General features: G+C 42.0%; 1 protein-coding gene across 1 annotated transcript in view; it reads right to left on the reverse strand.

Annotated features, from left to right (window-relative positions):
• Atp10d (ATPase phospholipid transporting 10D (putative)) overlaps positions 1-22,093 on the reverse strand; it is a 90,313-nt gene that overhangs the window by 13,314 nt on the left and 54,906 nt on the right. Inside the window, exons 11-19 of the mRNA XM_028780795.1 lie at positions 20,561-20,749; positions 17,076-17,685; positions 16,434-16,540; positions 15,031-15,157; positions 13,256-13,440; positions 6,030-6,336; positions 3,919-3,995; positions 3,212-3,337; positions 1,096-1,296 (exon numbers count right to left, since the gene is read on the reverse strand). Coding sequence (XP_028636628.1) covers positions 1,096-1,296; positions 3,212-3,337; positions 3,919-3,995; positions 6,030-6,336; positions 13,256-13,440; positions 15,031-15,157; positions 16,434-16,540; positions 17,076-17,685; positions 20,561-20,749 — 1,929 coding nt within the window. The remainder of the gene's footprint in view (positions 1-1,095; positions 1,297-3,211; positions 3,338-3,918; positions 3,996-6,029; positions 6,337-13,255; positions 13,441-15,030; positions 15,158-16,433; positions 16,541-17,075; positions 17,686-20,560; positions 20,750-22,093) is intronic.

The raw sequence follows: 22,093 nt of genomic DNA on the forward strand, positions 1-22,093 counted from the left end.
CCATCCATCCATCCATCCATCCATCCATCCATCCATCCATCCATCCATCTGTAGTAATGTAGCCATTTTCCACTTCACCCAGTTGTTTATGTATCTGTGTGAGTGACATCTTTCCTTTTCCTCTATTGTTCAAAAGGAATTAACCAGCCTGGCCAGTGAAAGGTTTCTGGCTGCCTGGCCAGAGAAGGTAGTGCTAGCAGTAAATCTTTTATCTCATCCCCTCCTGCTATACAGCAAGAGTTAACTATCACAAACCATCAATGTTTGGCTTTAAGATAGCAAAGAGTTTAAGAAAGGTAAATATTACCACTGCTGCCTCCCAGATCTGGAAACCCTATAAATGCTAGGAAGGTGGCCAGCAGGAGCCACTCTGATCACTTCTGTCTTGTGTGGGCATCAGACTCTGAAGAATTTAACTCGGGAACCAGAATGATCTGGTTTTACATCCTGGCTCTATCATCCTTTAACTCTGGGAGTTTGGGAGAAATTACAGACTACATTTGAGGAGCAGATCCTCGTTTTAGAGTGAGAAAAGTACTGGATTCTGTTTCAAAAGGTGTCTGTGTGAAGAAAAAGGAGGCAGAAAAAGGTTTCCTGGGGAGCCTAACAGGTTGAGCAGTGGGGTGTAACACAAGTCAGCTGGCATTAACGAGGTTGCAAACTCTAAATTTCTTCTTATAAGTACATAAGAACTTTTAAATATTCGTGTCGATACCACAGGCCACCGACTTAACATTTGCCATGTGTACTGAGCAGTGGTTCTCAACCTGGGGGGCCACAGCTTCTTAAGAGGAGTCACGTATCTGATATCACATCTAACTGATATTTACACTACATAACAGTAACGAAGTCACAGTTATAAAGTAGCAACTAAATAGTATTATAGTTGTGTGTGGGGGTCACTACAACATAAAGAACTGTATTAAAGGGACACAGAGCTAGGAAGGTTGAGAACCACTGGTATAGAGCATTGAAAGCAACCAGGCATGTTAAATACTCCTGGCTATCTTATAATATTCGGGCCTGGCTGACCGGAAACATGCTGGCTTTCACCATGCGATACATCGGCTGACACAGTTCTGTTTAAACACTTACCTCTGATCGCTGACCGCTCCGGTAAAGTTCAGGCAGCTGCAGGAGGGTCTCTGCCGAAACATCTTTCTCCAAAACGCCATAAATGATGGGGGGGACAGATGTGAAGAGGAGGTTGAAGAAGATCAGAACCCAGTAGTCAGTCATAGATGTTCCTGAAAACCCACAAAAGAACTGGTACCAGAAAAGGAGATTCACATAGGCCTGGGGACACAAAGAAAGACGTTCAGATCTTAGACACATCAGTACGCATCTAAACAGGTATCCTACATGCTGCTCTGCTGGGTCCCCTACCTTCAGTCTTCCGAGGCTTTGTCCACAACCACAGATGAAGAATACAACTTGTCGTGTAGTTCTTTCATTTTGTTTTGTTTCTAATGGATATCTTATTAAATTACACATACACACACCAGTACAGTGTGATGCTGGCACAATTCTAAATGATTTACAAAAATTCACTTAGTCTTCATAACAACTGGGGAATTACTGTTGCTCCCGTTTTACAGGTGATGAACTAAAGTATTTCTGATTCCTCAAAAATATATACATGCAAATCTTAGCCTCCACTGTGATGGTGATAGGAGCAGAGGCCAGATGCTAAACTTATTAGGTCATCATGGTACAGCCCTGTGGGAACGGAATTAGCATTTCTATAAAATGCACCTCTGGTGGCTTTCGTCTACCCGAAAGGTTATAGCCAGAAAGGCCCTTTACCAAAGTCCAACTGCACCCACTCTCTGATTTCAGACTTCTGGCTCCTAGACTGCAGGAGATTTCCATTGTTATTTTTGTGGTATTTCGCCACTGCATGCTGAATAATTAAGCCACTGAGACTCAAAGAGAATAAAACATTTGCACAAAGCTACCCAGTCACTTATTTGTCATGTAAGTGGTGGAGTTGCAGATATTTTCACTCTAGATGAAGGGAACAAAGGTGAATGCCTGGCTCAGAGAAGGTACACCACACATGTGGGGTTTTTTTTCCCTACCGTCCTGCCCAGTTATTTCTTAGTAGTTATGAGGAATGTTGCCAACTGAATGGGCAACACTCAGTTATCTTGAGACCTTGGGTCCCAAAGCATGGGATTCTCGAGATAATCCTGGATGGTCTCTTTGGAAGAAGCATGGAGAAATGGTTGCCCTAAAGGTTGGTCTCCCCCGTCCCCATTGTATCTTAAATGAGGACAACACAGAAAAATTTCTACTTTTAAGGACCAAGAGCAAATGTAGTCTAAAGACAACAATGTAGTTACAATAGGTCCACCTCGAAGAATCAAATGAGTCAACATGCAAGTGTAAGGAAGAAAACTGCAGTCCAGTATGTTGCTATATGTCTGTAATCCTAGCACTCAGGATGCTGAAGCAGGAGGATTACAAGTTTGAGGTGGGCATGGACTACATAGTGAATTCCAGGCCATCTAGGGCTGGACACTGCCTGAAAAAATATAAAGAAAAAGAAGGAAGGGAGGGAGGAAGGAATGTATAATTTAAATGGAAAACTAAAGATTAGACACCAGGATTTCTAAGTAATGTCTGATTATTCCAAGCAATAATTATACCATGATCACAAAATATCTACCATGCATAAATAGACTTTTATGAACTTTTATAGAAAATCCTTGCAATTGCGTTTTCCTCTCTTGCCCTCTTTGATATATTTCAGGAGTCATTATTCTGGAGCAGTGGACTTATTTACTTATTTATTTACTTATTTATTTATTTATTTATTTCCCCACGTACCACAAAAGCAAACCTTTTCATTTTCTCCTGACAGTTTGAAACATTTTGTAATCCTGCTTGTCACTATCTTTTTATAGAAGGTCAGAAATTGGATTTTAAATGAACCCACCAGGACTTAATGGAATGTAAATGCACAGGGAGCAGAGCATGCCAGCAGATGGACAGGCCTAGCAATTTGTTGTCAATAGTTCAAACATACACATTCCCAGATTATCTCTGGGAAGACATTTAGAACAGCTTCCGGCTGTCCTCCAGATACTAATGAACACAGCAAGTTATAGCAAGTCAGCATCGTAGTATTCCTCTTCATCCCTGAGGCAACCAGCAGTAGAAGGTTGGATTGGAGAGGCGGGGTGGCAAATTCTCAGCAGGTACATACCACATTCTTGTAGAAAAAATAGAGAATCATGTTGGAGAGCCGTGTGTAACACCAGTGCCCATGCACGAGGAGAAGCTTGCTGAGATGTCTGAACTGAGAAATGGCAAAGTCACTGGCCATCACAGCCTGCAGAGGCGACAGGAAGGGAAGTCTGGGCAAAGGAACATGCTAGAGCACACAGAGGATACCCGGTGTAGCCTGAACAGCAGTATACCCAAATCAGTTAACCTACCTTCCCAGCAGATCCAGAAGAGAGACTACACATACACACGTACATACGTATTTACTCGGGCGCGCGCGCATACACACACACACACACACACACATACACACACCAGACAGACACAGTCACATCTTCCTCATGTCTCCTTTCCTTTCCCTCCCCACCTCCCTACTACTCTACATTTTCCATGTCATATATTCAAATGGCAGTAGATTTTTTTCCAGTGAGAATTTAACAAAGCCATCACATGTCTACAAAGTGAAGTCCTGCAATGTCCATGAGCTTTTAAAAAGGAGAACTCACGGACACAGCAGAGACTAGCCAGAATCACATAATAGTCACAAGTGACCAGTGGCGGACTGGCTGAAGGTCCAGTCTCCTTCTCTCCCCACACCATAGCTTCATTGACCCACTGCAACTTCATCATGGAGAAGGTTTTCCTCCGTAGGCAGACTAAGGTCATGGGACTTTAATGTGTACTCACCTGCATGCCTTCTTGACCCGAGACACCGATGCCAATGTCAGCCACTTGTATCATGCTCACGTCATTGGCACCATCACCTTCATGAGGCAGAAAAAAACATGAGCCACAGTAAAACATGAGAGGATTAAATACTCAAACTGGAACCCTAGTGGCTGTTTAAGGGAACAAGTTGGCCCTGTGAGCTTTATCCCACGTTCCAGAGTTACTTGGAAACTAGTTAAGCAGAATCAAATGTAGCATCTCACTGCCATCAGGAAAAATTCCAAGCTCAATACTGTCTTCAAATCCTTCATGCTGTGTATCTTAAGAGTCTATTGCTGTGATCAAACTCCATAACAAAAAGAGCCACTTGAGGAGGAAAGGGTTTATTTCATCTCACGAATCAAAATTTATGACCTAGGGAAGTCGGCGGGAACTCAAGGCAGGAACCTGGGAGGCAGGAACTGATGCAGAAGCCACGGAGGAATGCTGTTCACTGGCTTCCTAGTCCTAGTTTGCTTAGCCTGATTTCTTATACACACTAGGACTACTTTCCCAGGGCAGCACTACCCACAAGGGCTAAATCCATTACTAATTAAGACAACGTTCCTACAGGTGGTGGTTTGAATATGCTTGACCTAGGGAGTGGCACTATTGGAAGGTATGGCCTTATTGTAGTTGGTGTGGCCTTGTTGGAGAAGGTGTGTGACTTTAGGGGGTGGGCTTTCAGACCCTCCTCTTAGCCACACAGGAGCCAGTCTTCTCCTGTCTGCTATTGGATGGGATCGAGATGTAGAACTCTCACCTCCTCCTATGTCATTCCTGGACACTGCCATGCTCATACCTTTATGATAAATGGACCGAACCTCTGAACCTGTAAACCAGTCCCAATTAAATGTTGTCCTTTATAAGAGTTGCCTTGGTCCTATATCTTGGTATCTGTTTACAGCAGTAAAATCCTAACTAAGACAGACAGAAGTTGATACCTGGTACTGGGGTATGCTCTGATAGGCCTGACCATATTTTTGTTTAGAAGAATGTGGATTTGGGGACTTCGGATTTCTAAAGCAGAGGCATACTTTAAGTGGTGTTTAATGGGCCATTCTAACAAGAATATGGAAGACACTAGTGCTGAGCATGACTTGAACTGTGGGAGCCTGGCTCAAGGGTTTTCAAAGGAGAAGAGTGTTAGAACGTGGCCTACAGACTGTTCTTGTGATATTTTGGTGAAGAACACGGCTGCTTTTTGCCCTTGTCTGAAAAGTCTGCCTGGGGCTAATGTGAAAAGGTTCAGATTAATAGCATTGACAAAGGAAGTCTCAAAAAAAAAAAAAGCCTAATTTAGACTTTATCCTGTGGTACAGTCTTATGAAGAGTATTTTGATCAAGCGTAGCAAGCTTAAAAGGCTGAAGCAGCTGCTACTGCTCGGAGAACTCAATTTAAAATGGCAAAGCTTTTCCCTATTTTTTTTTCAAGAGCATTTGTTAGCTGATACTTTCTGCATTTAGTGCCTCATTCATTGGTGCTAGCTATATGCACTATAAGAAAGGCATCAGTTATAGATATTGTTTTATAGCTATTGCCTGGGGGATAAAGGGAAGCCTGGTAAAGAAATGTCACTCCAATATATGCACTGAAAGGATGTTTGGTATAACTCAATTTAACTTTCTTGAAGGCAGAATGCCTGAGGTTTTCAGTTTCAGGGTTCAATATCTAACTCTAGGTAACTAAGTTGATTTGGGGGTCTAAGATATAACCAACAGGGTATTATCACACTGTTCTCTGTGCTCCATCCCTAACAACAGGTTCACAGTGAGGATCAGAGAGGCGGGAAGGGAGTAAAGTAGTACAGACAGAGGTGGAGGGGAGGGAAAAAAAGTATAGCTGGAAAAGAAAATACAGAATTATAAGGAGATAGATAGATAGATACATAGATAGATAGATAGATAGATAGATAGATACATAGATACATAGATACATAAATCGATACATAGATAGATAGATAGATAGATAGATAGATAGATTCAGTATATTATATACAGAAGGAAGAAAAGGCATAGGATAGGATCAGCCCCTAGGGACAGACAAAGGAGAATACAGGGAAGGTCCCCACCCTCCTACTTCTACTCACCAATGGCCAGGGTCATCACGTGGAGATGGTTTCGAACCAATTTCACCACCTCACTCTTTTGAAGTGGGGTGGCTCGGCAACAGATCACAGCTTGGCACCATGCTGTCAGCTCAAGGAACTGCCTTTGCAGACTCTCCTGCAGGGCAAACTCCAGGGTCTTCCCGGTGATAACAAGTCCTGCACGTCCTGGGCAGTGAGGGGCAGGAGGCTGAGGAAAGTTCTTTCTTAGTGATGCCAGCTCCAGAGACACTTGAGTTCTCTTCTGAAGTTCTTCTAAAATTGCACTCATCAGCATCCCACAGGAATCCTTGAACAAAGAGGTAGAGAGAGTTAACCTCGGGGTACCACTGGAGAGCTGGCTCAATTTTTCATTCTCCTTTAGCAATTGCTGGATCACGGCTGCCTTGGCTAGTGAACCATAGGCTACTGTCAAAGAGCCCACTTCAGATCTTTTCAATTTGGCAGCTCTCTCGTGGGCTTCTGTGGACTTGAGGCCAGGTAAGAAGGAAGCACCGCAGACACAATTTTTACAGCTAAAATGCCTACATAGGATGCAAAATTCCATCGTATCACCTGCATCTCTTCCCCAGGAGTTCTCAAGTCTCATACCACCACCTACTAGCTGTCTGGCATCAAGCAAACACATCACATCCCTCATCTGCAAAAGGGACACGCTGCCTCCATCCTAACACCACTTCAAGGACCAACTGAGATATACAAACGTTTTAGGCAGTGACTAACGTTTGTGTCTTCTTTTTATCTGACACATTAATCCTCTCAGAAGCATTGGCTGAGGAAGTGTATGAGAAAACTACTCTGGGCTTGGGACACCTGTCCTCATGGAGCTTGTGCTCTGGTCAGGACGGTCTCAGTCATGTTTATCACCTCGGCTTTACATGCATCTGCCCTCCACCCCCTCCACCCGACACCGACACCGGGAATGCTTTCATGGAGTTATCCCTTCTAATCGGGGTTTGGTTGTTGCTGTTTCAGAGACTGTATCTCTGGCTTACCATATGCTAAGCTTGTACTCAGTGAATGAGCCACACCCTCAATTCCCTAACTCACTTTTCAATCCTTGAAGTGAAGAAAGAAAAAAAGTCACTTCCCGATTAGAGACAGCTCATCAGCGCAGAGCATTTCCAGCTCTTGCAGCGGATCAGAGTTCAGCTCCCAGCACTCACTAGAGCCTTAATGTAAGGAGCCGCCATTAGAAGATGGCGCTTGGCACTGATGTTTGAGGTGGAAAACAACTGCATTCAGGGTCGTAAACACCTGCTGTGAGCCTGCATATTTTTCAGACGCAGCTCCTCACCGCCCAAGCAGTATGTAAATGAAGTTCTGCAAGAAGCACCAATTAGACATTTATACACAGTCATGATAACTATTTAAGCAGCACCCATTTTGGGCTTGGGGTCTTTCGCTTTGCAATCAATGGTGTGTTCCCCAATAAAGTGCGTGAGGAAGGATCCTGTTGTTGCGTCATCCTTGCTGGCGAGGCGGGCGTATCACCTTAACCTGTGAGTCATGACCCCCTGAGTGTGTGTGGGGGGGTGTCTAAGGACCCTTTCATAGGGGTGGCTTAAGACCATCAGAAAACACAGACATTTTGCATGACAATTCATAAAAGTAGCAAAATTATAGTTATAAAGAGGCAATAGAAATAATTTCATAGTTGGGGGTCACCACAATATGAGGAACTGTATTAAAGGGTCGCCACAGCCTTAGGAAGGTTGAGAACCACACCGCTCTAGAAGCTCACAAAAACCTGTGACTCAGGTTTCAGTGGGATCCAATATGTTCTTCTGGATTCTGGAGGCACTCTAGATTCTGCACGCACACATGCATAAACCCAGGCCCTCGCGAACACGCACAGGTACTCAACTTCAAACATTTTCTGGGTGGATTCTACTCAGGATGGCTATCAATAAACTTACTCAGAAAGCACTGCATCAAATGATCACTAAGTCTAGAGCTCAGATCTAGAACCGGGAGACTGAAACTCATCTTGAAATAGTTTATCGATATTAACATCCATGAGTGATTTTTTTTTAAACTTTTAAGTGCTGATTTCCCAAGCATTTCTTAACTCACAATAAGAAAGTAGGAACACTACAAAAGCATGATGCAACAGACTTAATGCTAATACTATGTACAATCATCATGAATGAATTTGCACAGGGCTGGGGCCTTTAAGAAGTGGAGCCCTGTGAATGGTCATGGGGTCATGATCACCCTTGTGAAGGAATGGGTGCTGGTCTTTCACAATGAGTTACTCGATTAGAAACAGACTAGTTCCTCCAGGAATAGACAGGGCTAGCCCCTCCGTACCCTTGTGCTTCCTCTCCTCTCATGTGAGCTTTCCACCACTCACCATCTGCGCACACATCCCCTTGAAGTGCCCTCCACCATGGGACACCCACCAGAAGCTATACATGCTTATGAGCTTTCAAACTGTGGACTATAGACAAAGTCTAGATCCAGCTATAAAATGGAGCTACCCAGCTACCTTAACCTTAGAACAAATTTGATCCCATGTACCTCTACAGCTATGAAGGAAAAGTCACATATGCTCATTAGAGAGCCAAAATGCAATAGGAAAACTATCTATATAAATATTTTTGAGTTTGATGAAATTAATATGGCATAATTTAGAAATCAGAATACTTAATAGTCTTTGAAATTCCATAGGAGGTGATGTTTATAGAGGAACATAATACATTGATATAAGACTCTTTGTAGCATTGACATTATAAGGTAGAATTTATAGTCTAGATAGTCTTCATAATACAGTTGTGAATCACTTGTAGCTTTGTAAGTACACATAGGTGCTTAATCTTTAGATGTTTAATTTTTAGCAGTATGCACAGACACATATACACATGTACACACACAAACACAAATGTGCATACATGTACATTCATGTACATAAATGCACATAGAGTCTTGACTATTCATGAATTCTAGATTTGTGAGTTCAGGTACTTGTTACCATTTGTTTTCAATCTATACTCTCAGGATTCTGGAGTCCTATACTGCCAGGAAAAGTGATATCCAGGTCACATGATATATGCCCTCCAGCAGAAGCTGAACAAATTGATAATTTATTTTTATTATTACTATTATTACTATCATCTGGTTTTTTGAGATAGAATTTCTCTATGTAGCCCTGGCTATCCTGGAACTCACTTTGTAGTCCAGGCTATCCTTGAATTCATTCTGCTTCCCAAATACTGAGATTCTGATTGGTGGTACTTTTTTTTTTTGTCTTTCTCCTTTTTATTGGTGATCTGTTGGTTATTTGAAATGGCTCCTAACTACAGTGTTGCTAGTGTTTCTAAACATTCAATGACTATGCTGTACAGTACTGAGAAATTACTGTGTTGAGTACACTCTTTGGCTACCCACACATTTAATGTGAACGAATTCACTAAGTTATCATGTGAGAGAAAGACACTACAGTACATGTTGATGAGTTGTCACCATATTGTGACTACAGGCCAACAGGAAGTAAAGTGTGAATCTCCCTGAGGATAGCAATCACTATTCACTAACTCAGGTCCAAGGTAACACTATAAGTGTTAACTCCACCAACTGTAGAAAGTGGTTGTTTACAGAGAATCTGTCAATCACAATGTAATACAGAAATATCTTAAAGTAGGAGATACCAACTTCAATGTTTGTTATTATTTAACACTTGATAAGAAATCACAATATTTTGTTGTCTTTACCTATCAAATGAGTTAATATGTACTTGTTATAATTATTCAATGAGATCATGCATGGAAAGACTTTTAGAGCGTCTAATAAAAATTATAAATACTAGGTTAATATTTTCAGAAGAAAAATTTTATAAGCATATAGCTTAAACTGAATGAGCTGTGTCTGTATGTCTGAGCGTTCTCTGTCTGTCTGAACAACCAATGTTAGGATTTGATAATGTGAATACTACAGAAAAAAACCTTCCTATGGATGGAGGTGATGAAGGCTTCTAAGGGGACTCAGTTTTGCCCGTAGTGGAGTTTATAGAAATTTGTAAAGTTACCACACATGACTTTAGATATCTCAGAACCCACACAGGACAGCTTGGACTTTCCGATCTGAGTCCTTCTTTTGGCTTTTAGGGACTCCTGAGGAATCGAGACTGGGAAAGGGATATTTACAGAGTAGTTACTGAGCCAAGACTCACAAAGTGCAATTAACTATCTCTACTGTCTTGAGCTGTATAGAACTGGTAGTTTTAAATGTCTTCCAACATAAATTGTGTGTGTGTGTGTGTGTGTGTGTGTGTGTGTGTGTATATATATATATATATATATATATATATATGAAATTTATAATTGTGATAATTTTTAACCATCAATAAAGCATGTAAGTCAATAAATAAAAATATATTTACTGTGTTTCTAAAAACAAAATCTAGAAAGGGTTTTACATGTTTTTTATAATAAAGAAATGAGTCTGGAGGTAGTGGCACAGGCCTTTAATCTCAGGACTCTGGAGGCAGAGGGAGATAGATCTCCATGAGTTCAAAGCCAGCTTGATCTACAGACCCAAGACAGCCAGGGCTACACAGGGAAACCCTGTCTTCCTGTCTCAAAACAAAACAAAACAAAAAAACCAAATCCAAAACAAAACAATAAAAACAACAAAAAAGACAGAGAGAGGTTTGAGAAATAAGGAAGTCAATTTGTTAAATCTAATTTAGACATTACAGGATCTATAGACGGATTGAAACATCACATGACACCACACTAACATAATTTTTATTTTCATGTATCAGCTAAAAATAAGTTTAGTTGAGCTGGAGAGACAACTCAGTTGGCAAAGTGTTTGCAAGCCTGAGGTCCTGAGTTCAATGCCCAGAAGCCCAGGGAAAAGGCTGAGCACAGTGGTACTGCCGGTAAACCCAGCAAGTGGGACACAGACACAGATGGAAACAGGCAGATCCTTGGAGCTTGCTGGCAGACCAATGTAATCCAATCAGCAAGCCCCAAGGCAATGGGAGACCCTGATTCAAACAAACAAACAAACAAAAAGACAGATAGACAGACAGAGAGAGAGACAAAAAGAATAGCCCCTGAGGACCAACACTAGAAATTGATCTCTGACGTTTCCATCTGCATGCATACTCATGTATACACATACACATACACATACAGACACATATATACACAGATTTAATTTGTTTTTTTTAAAGGAAAACCGGTGCAGAATATCAGAAGCTTAACAGCATGCCAGTTAGAGCACTAGTTGACTGAACAACTTATAGTTACATTCATTATTTCCTAGAAACAAAACACTCTGCTTCGCTCTTGGCAGCACTGATATTTGAACTAAAAAAAAAAAAAATCATTGTGTGTGGTGCTGTTCCGTGAGGTTCAAGACACTTGGTGGTTACCATTGGCCTTTGATAACTACAAATCAATGGCATCCATCCTACCCCAAGTGAGCCAACCAAAACACCTTACTAGGTGTCCCCTTTGAAGCAGAGCTCCCTTTGCATGCACAGAGTGACTGACACGCCTGACCTGAGAGACGCTCTGCCCCCCGTCTCATGATGGCACAGATCACGTGTATTCTCACAGACACAGGGAGCACTTCCCCTGACAAACTCGTGGAACCCCAGGCCTGTGAAGCCTGCAACGTCATGCTTGGTTTCCCATGTATGCAGACTTGGAGCCATTGGACGGATGCCTGACAGGCTTTCTCTGAGGGGACAATTTTACTATTTTTATCTTTTCTAAAAGGCTTCCATATTGTGCTAATGCTTAATAACGGCCACGTGCTACAACCTCAAGACAAAATTTTTTCATGTCTAAAAAGCTCTAAGTCGAATTAAGAGCACCAATAATTACTTTTTTCATTTTTGTTTGTTTGTGAATTTGGCCTGTGTATGACTGTTGGCATAGCCATTCCGTGGTGTATATGTGCTCACGCTGGTTCCAGGGATGGAACTCAGGTCCCAGGCTTGGTGGCAGCCTTTCAGCAGCACTGATTACACTGTTTTTTTATTCTATGCTTACCAAATCTCTCAATAGACACTGAGACAGTTAGCATTTCTTTAGGTGCTGCTGGTATTGGTGACCATCTGCAAGAGGAAGTCCCCCAACTCTGCAGATGCCCTTCACTAAAACTAATGCTGACAGAAGGCATTTCCTCATTTTTGCTCATAACTACCTCTGGGCATGGGTGTTACTATCTGTGACAGGCAAGGGAGAAGAGGCCACACAGAGCAAGTAAGTCCCCAAGGACAGATAGTTGGTCAGGAGTGGTAAATGTTTCATGTGACACTCAAGCCACACCCATTGGAGTCACTGAAGTGACCCTGCACCTTGATGGTGCTGGATGCGAGCCAGTGGTTAGAAGGACAGCTATTAAAAGCACCCAGTCAGTGCTGAATGAGGACAACTCCCTCTCCTCAAAACATATCACAGAGAGGAGCGTCAATCGGGGCTTAGCCATAAAACAACTAGCCAGAGGTGACAGGCTGTGACACCGCTTCAGAACCTGATCCTGCAAGGTGGCTACAGAAGACATCACAAAGTCAGGACACTGTGACAGAATCATGTTACTGCCTGACTTTCACAACGGAAGAATGTGACATACACACATCTGGGAGCATGTCACTCCCCCATGTGCCTTCTACCTGTGTAACTTGTTCAAATATCCACCCTGGTGCCTGACAGCAGGGGTTAAATGGTGGTTCAAAATCTTCTCAAGTCATTCTGCAGTTAACAACTCCATCCCCTTTGTTTCTACAACCGTTGGGAGCACTATCCAAATGTACCACTAGAGGGCAGGATTGTGCTGAGAGCCTAATTTTAAAATTCATCCTTAAAAATGATCTCGTTACTAACAGAAATTACTACTTCCCTTCAACTTAAAAGGGAAGTAGGTTCCGGTCTCAAGAGTTCACATGTATTCTCATTTTTAATCTGTTTAGACAAATCCCTGGTCATACGGGGGGGTGCGGGGGGGAGGTGCAAAATAAAAAAAGGGAAAAGTTTCTTGTACTGTTTGTATTCATCCATGACGCCTCTGAATCAGGCTTTTAGAAAAACTATGGCATCCTCCCAAATACAAGCAAGGTCACTCAGCAGAATAACATCAAGAAACTACAGACGACTGGCTTTTCCTTTCCCTTACAGCCATCCATCCATCTCCTCACTCCCTACGGGCTTGGAGCTGAAAAAGACTGCTTGGCTCAGGGTCATCACGCATACTTTACTCTGCGTATTGAGGATGAAGAGTTTGTCATCCGGCTCCAGGAGTTTGCACGCGTAAGCTATGTTGACAGCCGTCTCCTGCTTGTCCCCCGTCAGCATCCAGATCTTGATGCCAGCTTTGTGAAGGGCTTCTATAGACTCAGGGACCCCCTCCTGCAGACGATCTTCAATGCCAGTAGCACCTGAAAAACAATCCAAATGAAAAATCAAGGTTTCCTAGAAGCCAGAGCCCAAGAGAACTCACTTGGCCATTAAATGAATCCTCTCATGGGCCATTCAGTCCTGACCTACATAAACTGCAGACCAGACATAAAATATAAAGAACCATGGAGTTTATCAAACACGCATTCCCCTTTTGGCTGGGGTTCTTATCAACAAATTCAAAAGCTGATTCACTTATTCAAGTCTGTAACCTTGTGCTGAATTTTACCATTCTATGAAACTCTCAGGGTTAAGGGCGGGCTCTTAAAAGAACACTTGGCCATAAGATACAATGTCCATTAGGGATGCTTGTTCATAGTGTCAGTCCATAATGTCCTTTTCTGGAACAACTGGATGCAGCCAGATGTGCTTTAAAACTCAAGTTTCCCCACTGGTAATGTTGTAATACATTTTCTATTTTGTAATTCTGTTAGTCACACATATTTAGACTTCCATAGGAAAACTTGCAGACATTCATCCTAATTTGGGTATTAATACTAAAAATAGCGTTACCTCAAAACAGGTTTGACTTTGCTGCCAAATGAGTTTTGGCACTAAGCCCACAGAGCCTTCTCTACTTTAGAAACGCAGGTGAAGCAGCATGCATGTGAGCTGCTCACACTGTCATAAGGAAATGATTAGTATCTAAAAGGGAGCATGACTATTGGACTTGACAGAGAGTAAATGAGATTGTCTTCCCCCTAAAGAGAGGAACGGAACCCTGAGGCAGCTCTCTCGGTGTGTTAGGGATGCTTCCATCAGAATCCACATCTCCGTGCTCCGAGGCATTGCCTCTGAACTTGATGGCTCCTCAAAATTCCTCAGGAGACTTTCAGAAACTCCAGTGTCAAGGTCGCACACTAGACCAACAGCCCTGGAATTCCTGGGGAGATGGTTCTGGCATCAGGCCAGTTTAGAGTTCTTTGAGTGATTCCAAGAGGTTGTATTTGTGCAGTTTGGGTGGGAATCAAGGAAAGAGGAGAAGAAAAATAAGACTTTGTCAGATCACTTGCAGGATAAAGGACATGGATCCTATACTTGGGGACACTTGAGTTTCTTGTTTTTCAGTGGATGTCTAAGCCTTTGAGCATGAACAAGACACTGTACAACTCTGTGATCTATTTCTTCGAAATAAGATTCATAAGACAATACGTATCTAAGACTTTACTCAATTCTTTGCAAGACAGTTGCAAAATCCTTTTCTTGGACCAGGGCATTTGTTTGTCTTTGTATTAGGCATTGGGTGTTTCGGTTTTACATTGTCCTAAGAATGCCCAATCTGTTCCCACCACAAACGGTCTGAATGCACTTGAACGTGGAAAGAGATCAGAACGGACAGGATAGGGAGAACCACAGGTGCTTAATAGATCAATGTCCCTAGATGGGCGGTAGTGGTGCTTGCCTTGACTCCCAGCACTCGGAGGCAGAGGCATAATAAATAAATAAATAATAATAATAAATGAAAATAAGGTAATTAAATTTTAAAAAGATTAAAATGGCTTAAAAGGACAGAAGAAGAATGGATTTAGAGACCAATTCTCTGCTCAGGCAAAGCAGCACAATTTACCTACCAAGTAACGTGAGTTTGTTCTCTAGTCTCATGGCAGATTCAACTAGCAATTCTTCCCTGTTGTCAATGCTGGTTTCAGCTAGAAAGTGATTCCTCAGCCACTCTGTGTACTCCGTGTCACTCATGACCTAAGCGAGGAAGAAAAGAGGCTAGGAGGCTGGCCATCTAACCTTGCAGTACATGACCAGGACTGACTTTGGGCAAAATAACATGTAACAACTTTGTTTCTAAATTTCACCCTATAGGCACAATTGTGTCTAACCCATACTCTTTCACCTCATGGACGCAGGATCCCCAAACTCTGATCATGTGTATGTGACCCTGCTGATAGAGAGACATCAGAGCTTAGTATCTCTGGGAAATTTTAAGCATTATCTTTGGTGAAAGTGAGTTTAAACCAGTACAGAAGGTGGAACAGGCCTCCTATTGCTGGTTAACTCTGGCTACAGCTGACAGCACTTCAGATGTCTTCTGAAGATTAGCCCTTAAGGCTAAGCTTCAGAAAAGGTAACAAGAAAGGTGCCATACAGAAAACAAAGGAAGGCCGTTGTTCTAACAAAACTTAAACATTCCTGTCTTTAATTGCCATTTCAGATGAATCTGCATTTCAGGTCTTAAAACCAGGGTCGAGTGGAGGAAGCAAAGCAATTTTTCTCTTATATATTCATCTTTGCTTGCAAGGTAATTTGATTTGGGAAAATATAACATCTATTGGAATTCATTCAAGTGAAAAGCCAGAGTTGGCTGGACCTTGAATCCCCCACGCTTCCTACAACTGTCTAATAGAGGCATTTGATCCTTCCTGGTTGACTGGGTCTCTTGGAAGTAACAACAGAGCCAGCTCAAATTTGCCTTCCTTAATAATTAGGAACTATCACGTGGGTGATCAGGGAGAGGTGTTGGCAACAACAGCCTCCCAAATCGCTTCTGGGGGCTCTGCCTATTTCTTGCTATTTAACTTTTCATTTAGAAAGGACATATCATGCAACAAGACTGTTTTGCCATAAAGGATAATCAAAACTAGGATTAAAAAAAGAATCTGGCAAGTTTACCCGGATTGAAAGATCAATTTATGGGCACATTAGAAAACAGGCCAAACAAAAAAAGACTCACAAGAGAAAAATGAAGGCTGCTCTCAGCCCACATCTTTGCAAATCTCATTTATGGCTGACGAACGGGGCAGATGTTATCCATAAGGTTCTGAGGAGAAGATAATAAGTTGTTGGAGCTTTTACCTCTAGACAAACAACTGAGCCAAGCACAGAACGGAGAGGCTACAGAAAGGGGCCCTAGTCAGGGGAACCTCCCTGGTAGCCCTTGGGTGAGGTCCGGTACACACTCATTTTCAGTAATGATGGGTAACCAGGAGAAGAAGCAAGCCCAGGGTGCACTGGGCGGTCTCACCTTCTTTGCTACACATAAAGTGCGCAGTCCTCGCTTGGCATATTCGTCCAGGTGCCTCTGCGTTCTCTCCCTTATAATCATCTGTTGTTCTTCCGGATTTGTTCCATCTGGAACCAGGAACAGAAAATCATTATTCCTGCCGGCCTGTCCAATTAGACTTTTTTTTTTCCCTCTAAAAATGACAGTTTAATCCATAAGAAACAAAAGGCATTTTAGCTTTGAGGCTCAGATGTGTGCCTAGAAAAGGAATGCAGCTGCATGGTTTCTTCACTCAGAGTCTCTCCTCCTGCGCAGACACAGATGCTGCTATGACAGGCCAGCACTATCTAGCTTCTCCAGGGCACTCTCTCTTTCTAGGCAATAGGTGCTTCCTGAATTTCACACAGACTGAAATTAAGCCTCGCAGGAGCCCATAAAAAGGTACTGTGATGCTCATTTTCCCGAAGAGCAAATAGGTAACTCTGCAGAGACACAGCTAGCGATGGGTTTCACATGTAAACAAGCCAAAGTCTCAGCAATCTCTGAGCCTCTCTGCCTTCCCAGCAACCCCGAGGCCGGCCCCATTTTTCCTTTTCAAGTGTGGGAGTGGCCCCCGGACTCCCCAGTTGTCTGATCATCACCATGGGAACTGTGTAAACCTACCTGAGGAAGCTACGGACAGCAGCTCCATGATCACAGAATCAGCGCCTTTTGTATACACCACAACTTGTTTGGAAAGAGGATGCCGGACCACGACCGACATTCTTTTCCTTACCGAGTCAAAGGGCAGGATGTGTAGGAGTTGAAATGTTAATGAGCCCAAAGCAGCAAAGTCCACCATGACCTGCTCTGGGGTCCGAGACTGTAAAGTGCAATGGTACGCTCTGGCGGCATATACCAAGGCTGCTTCATCTGGACTCTCCGCCTCATAACACAGGTTGGAAGCCAAGGGCGGTGGTCCATTTAGGGCTTCAGCTGAGCCATCGCTGAGTCCTACGTCACTGTTTTGTACCTCCGTTTCTGTACAGCAGGCAGAGTTACTGGCCTGGGGGATTTCATCCATCTGGGAAGACTCGTCCTCCATAGGAGGTGACAGTTTTGTTCGACTAAAGAAAGAGATCCTGCTCACAAAGGCACAGGGAGCTCCGGAGGTTGAATCCTTTCCGCTGGCAAGGGACGGTGAACTTGATCTCCGGACAGACAATTTCTGGAAGATGTTTTTAATCTCTTCCAAGGACTTGATGGGCATTCCACCCAGTGAGGAGAGCCCAATCTAGGAAAGACAATGGAACAAGTTCTCAATAGCAGGTCCAAGATGAGGCCATTACAATTCTGAAAATGTTACCATGATCTTAACTGCCAATCTGCTTTCTCCCTAAAAACTCCATAGCAACCAGGAAGACAAATAAAAGCCGCCAGGGAAGACGATGTTATATGAGATGATGTTGTACATTTCTGTAACAATTTAGGTACAAAATGCTAATATTAGATTTCCTCATAGAATTGTTTGTAACGCTGGGTGTGGTGATGCATGCTTTTAATCCCAGCACCTGGGAAGGAAAGTGGGTTGATGTTTGAATTCAAAGCTAACCTGGTCTACAGAGTGAGTTCCAGAACAGTTAGAACTACACAGAGAAACCCTGTCTCAAAAAAAGAAAATAAAACAAAAGAAAAAGAAAGAAAGGAAGAATTTTACATATATACAATAACAATTACAAGCAAATTGAATCAAGCATAGTAGTGCTCCCACATAATCTCAGCTCTTGAAAGAAGTAGGAGGCCCCTAAATTCAAAGCCAGGCTGGGTTACATAATGGAACCCCGTCTCAAAGAATCAACTATGAAACAATCACCATTAAAATTAAAATTAATTAAATATCCAATATTAAAACAAAAACATCTTCTTGAAATGTATTTTTAAAAGAAGTTTATAGAGCATGGATAGATTATTTTTAAAGTTCAGAAACAGTTGAAAAAAAAATAGAAGAACCAAAAAAGTAAGACCCTACGTCCCAAGACCACTGGAGAAAAGTGACTAAAAAGCTAACAAAATACATTTTTCTTTTCTCTTTTTAGAGTCTATAAAAGGTTACCTTGACAGTTATAACAAAACAGGCCAGTGCATGAAAGTCAGTTAAGAGGAACTTAATCCATGTCAACACATGATTTTAACTATTTATTAGTATACATTTTGTTCTTTTCTGTACTTTGTCTTCTTTTATACTTTTAGCATCAGGGATTCAGCATATAACTTCATGCCTATCATGAAAGGTCATCCAACAGATTCAAAAATGTATTCATTCAAAAGTGTGGGAAGAATTTAAACATTTCCTTCAGTAGCTGACACTATGATTTTTCTCAAGGGCTGTTGCTAGCCAACATTATCAGAGACTCAGACATAAAGCCATGCACGCACCTTGTCACTGTGAAGTCTTTGGATCATTCACTATGCTCTCTTTCTCTCATTACCCTAAGAATCAGGGAGAAGCAGGGGCTCTCTATGCCTATAAGGAGTTTATTCTAATCAGCAAAACATTACATCCTCTAGGAATAAATCAACAATACTTTGTAGAGAGAAAATGTCCGAAGTTACCAACTTGGAAAACGGGTGTAAAATATCACATAGTACATTTTTTTCAAAATCTCATTTATTCTCTAATTACATAATCACTTCTTCTTTAGAGCATCTTCTCAGGCAGCACTGTTAAATACAGTCTCCGATCAGGTGCAGCTTTTAATTGAAAGTGAATTACTTTTTATGTTAAAGTTCCCACCTCTGAAGTTGCCAAAGGAAAATGATCGGTTGGAACATTAACGTTTAATTGGATTTTTGCCGTAAATTGAATTTTAAGTGGATGTGTGGGAAAGGCGAGATACACCGGGATGCTAGCATACCATGATAGAGCACCAGCGGTTTTTCTTCTTAACTGAAAATGAATCTTCCGCAAGCTCTTAGGTACAACTATACTAAAGAACTTCTGAATCCTGGCACATTGTAGTCATATTGGATTATAGATAGACTGAGCTAAAAGAAAACCTAGCTGGCACATGAAGAAAGTGTCGTCGTCACAGTGAGTAAGCTAATGCTTCACGTTTTGTTTGATGTCATGCATACAGTGTTGTAGGTCTCAGAAGCCTCATAGGCAGCTCCAACTTAGTGGGACGAGGAAGGCAAAGTAAAAGTTCAGAGTAAGCACAGAGTCCTACTCCCTGGGCTCCACCACCACCCTCAGCCCCACCCCGACACACTGGTTCTGTAATGCTGGTGAAATCCTTCCAAGGCCTTTTTACAACACAGAAGAACATTTTTGGTTATGAGCCTAGTCTTTAACGGCTCTCCAGCCCCAGAAACTGATGGAAACATGCAGAGACCCAACTGGTGGAAACAGATTCAGAAACCCACAGGCAAATATTAGGCTGAGATGGAGGAATCCTGCAGAAGAAAGATTGTGGCAGCCAGAGAAGTCAAGGACACCAAAAGAAAACATACAGAATCAACTAACCTGGACCCATAGTGGCTCATGGAGACTAAACCATCAATCAGAGAGCACACATAAAAGTGACCTAGGCCCTCTGGACATATGTAACAGATGTGCAGCTTGGTCTTTAGGTGGGACTCCTGACAGTGGGAGCAGGGGCTGTCTCTGAAGTCATTGTCTGCCTTTGGGACCCTTCCCCTTAGTGGGCTGCCTTGTCTAGACTCAGTAGAAGATGTATCTGCTCTTACTGAGATTTTATATTCTAAGGATGGTTGATATCTATGGGAGACCTCCCCTCTTCTGAGGAGAAAGGGAATAGGGGAGGATGGAGCTTGGGGGAGACCGGAGGAGACTGGAGAGAGGAAACTGCAGCCAGGATGTAAAGAAAATTATTAATTAACTAGTTTATTAATTAATTATTAATTAACTAGTTTATTAATTAATACTTTTATAATGCAGAAGAATAGAGCAGGAGTGCCTAGCTCTTGAGGCTCTGAGAAGACTAAACACATTACAGCCAAAAACTGTGGTAAATGCAGAGCCAAGAACAAACCCTGAGGAAACAGTATACACCTGCTATACCTGCCGCTTCGTTATTTATTATCGTCACAGAACAAACCGAATACAGATACATGTAAACCCAGCTGAGAAAACCCTCATTTAAACTTACCTTTTGGCGAGGTTGGTTCGGAGCAGAAACCACCACTGTGTTGCAAATTGCCAGTGCAATAAAGAAGTCCATGATGTATAGTGTCTCCAGTGGTGAACTCTGCGCAGTACCGTCCAGTCCGGTGAACAGCTGAGGGGTAATCTGGCTAAATTTGTCTAAAAGTCTGGTATCTGGTACCACGTCTGTTTCCTGAAGAGACAATATGATAACATATTGCTATTAACATCAATAACTTCTACAATAGGAATTTAAGTGAAGCATGAGATGTAAACTAAATTTTCATTTTTTTCTACATTTATTTCCACATGTGTGGATGTGTATATATATATATATGTGTGTGTGTATGTGTGTGTGTGTGTGTGTGTATACTCACGCTTGTTCTAAAGCACACATAGAGATCAGAAACCAACTTAAGGAAGATGGTTTTCTCCTTCCACCATGTGGGTCTAGAGATTGAATCTAGGCAGTCAGGCTTGGCAGCAAGTGCCTTAACCCACTGAGCCATCTCATCAGCCCAATAAATTTAATTTGTGAAGTCTAATACATACAGTATTTTGAGAACAAAACAATAAAAGGAAGCACATACAAATAAAGGGAAATCCATATTATATGTTATAAATGGAGAATATTTTAACTATTCAGTTAAATAGGAGATAGAAACACCACCTTCTATGAAAATATAGTTGAAAGGATTCTCCCTTTGACATACATAATGCTAGGCATGTATTTTATTGTGCTTAGAATTCTACCATGGCTATATTTTATTCAACAACTAATGAACACCAATTATTTCAAAAGTGAAATTTAATTCATAGAGTATTGAATGAAATATTTTTTGCTCAATTCATTCATATTATAAAAACAACTTTCTATAAGAAAGAAAATATCATAAGCAGGCTAGACAACTAATCAATATTTCACAGCCAGGGTATTTATGGCAGCTTTCTCATCAGCAAATATGTTTGGCAAGTGTATCTTCCTCTTCCGGGTAAGGATGTTCTCAAAGAAGTCCTGTCACCAGAGTGGGGTGCAGGAACCCCATTTCATCTGGCAGAGTGCATCTCAGACTCATTGGAGAGTACTAGAAATATGTCGTCATAGAAACCTTGTTTTCTCACTGTATCATTTAGTCTGCTTTAGAGTGTACAGCTTAGAATTGCAGCCCTAAAGGAACACCACCGTGTTATAGGGAGTCTTGGATGCTGATAAGCAAAGCACACTTCAGAGAGACCAGGAGAGGCACCTGACAGAACAAAGTGCAACAGGGTCATGTGATACTATACTCACATGACCACGTCAGGGATAACGTTCATTCTCAACTGGACTGGATTTAGAATTACCTAAGGAAATGGGTGTGTCTGTGAGGGTGTGTCCAGGAAGGTTTAATTAAAGAGGAAAGATAAATGTAGGTGGCACATCCTATTAGACCTGTTCCTAGACAGAATAAAGGAGGAGGACCAGCGGAGAATCAGTTCTGCCTCCTGACTGGGTGCAATGTGATCCGCTGACTCAGGCTTCCTGTCTGGCCCTTCT

Source organism: Grammomys surdaster, unplaced genomic scaffold (genome assembly GCF_004785775.1).
Source record: "Grammomys surdaster isolate TR1022 unplaced genomic scaffold, NIH_TR_1.0 372, whole genome shotgun sequence".
Taxonomy (NCBI): domain Eukaryota; kingdom Metazoa; phylum Chordata; class Mammalia; order Rodentia; family Muridae; genus Grammomys; species Grammomys surdaster.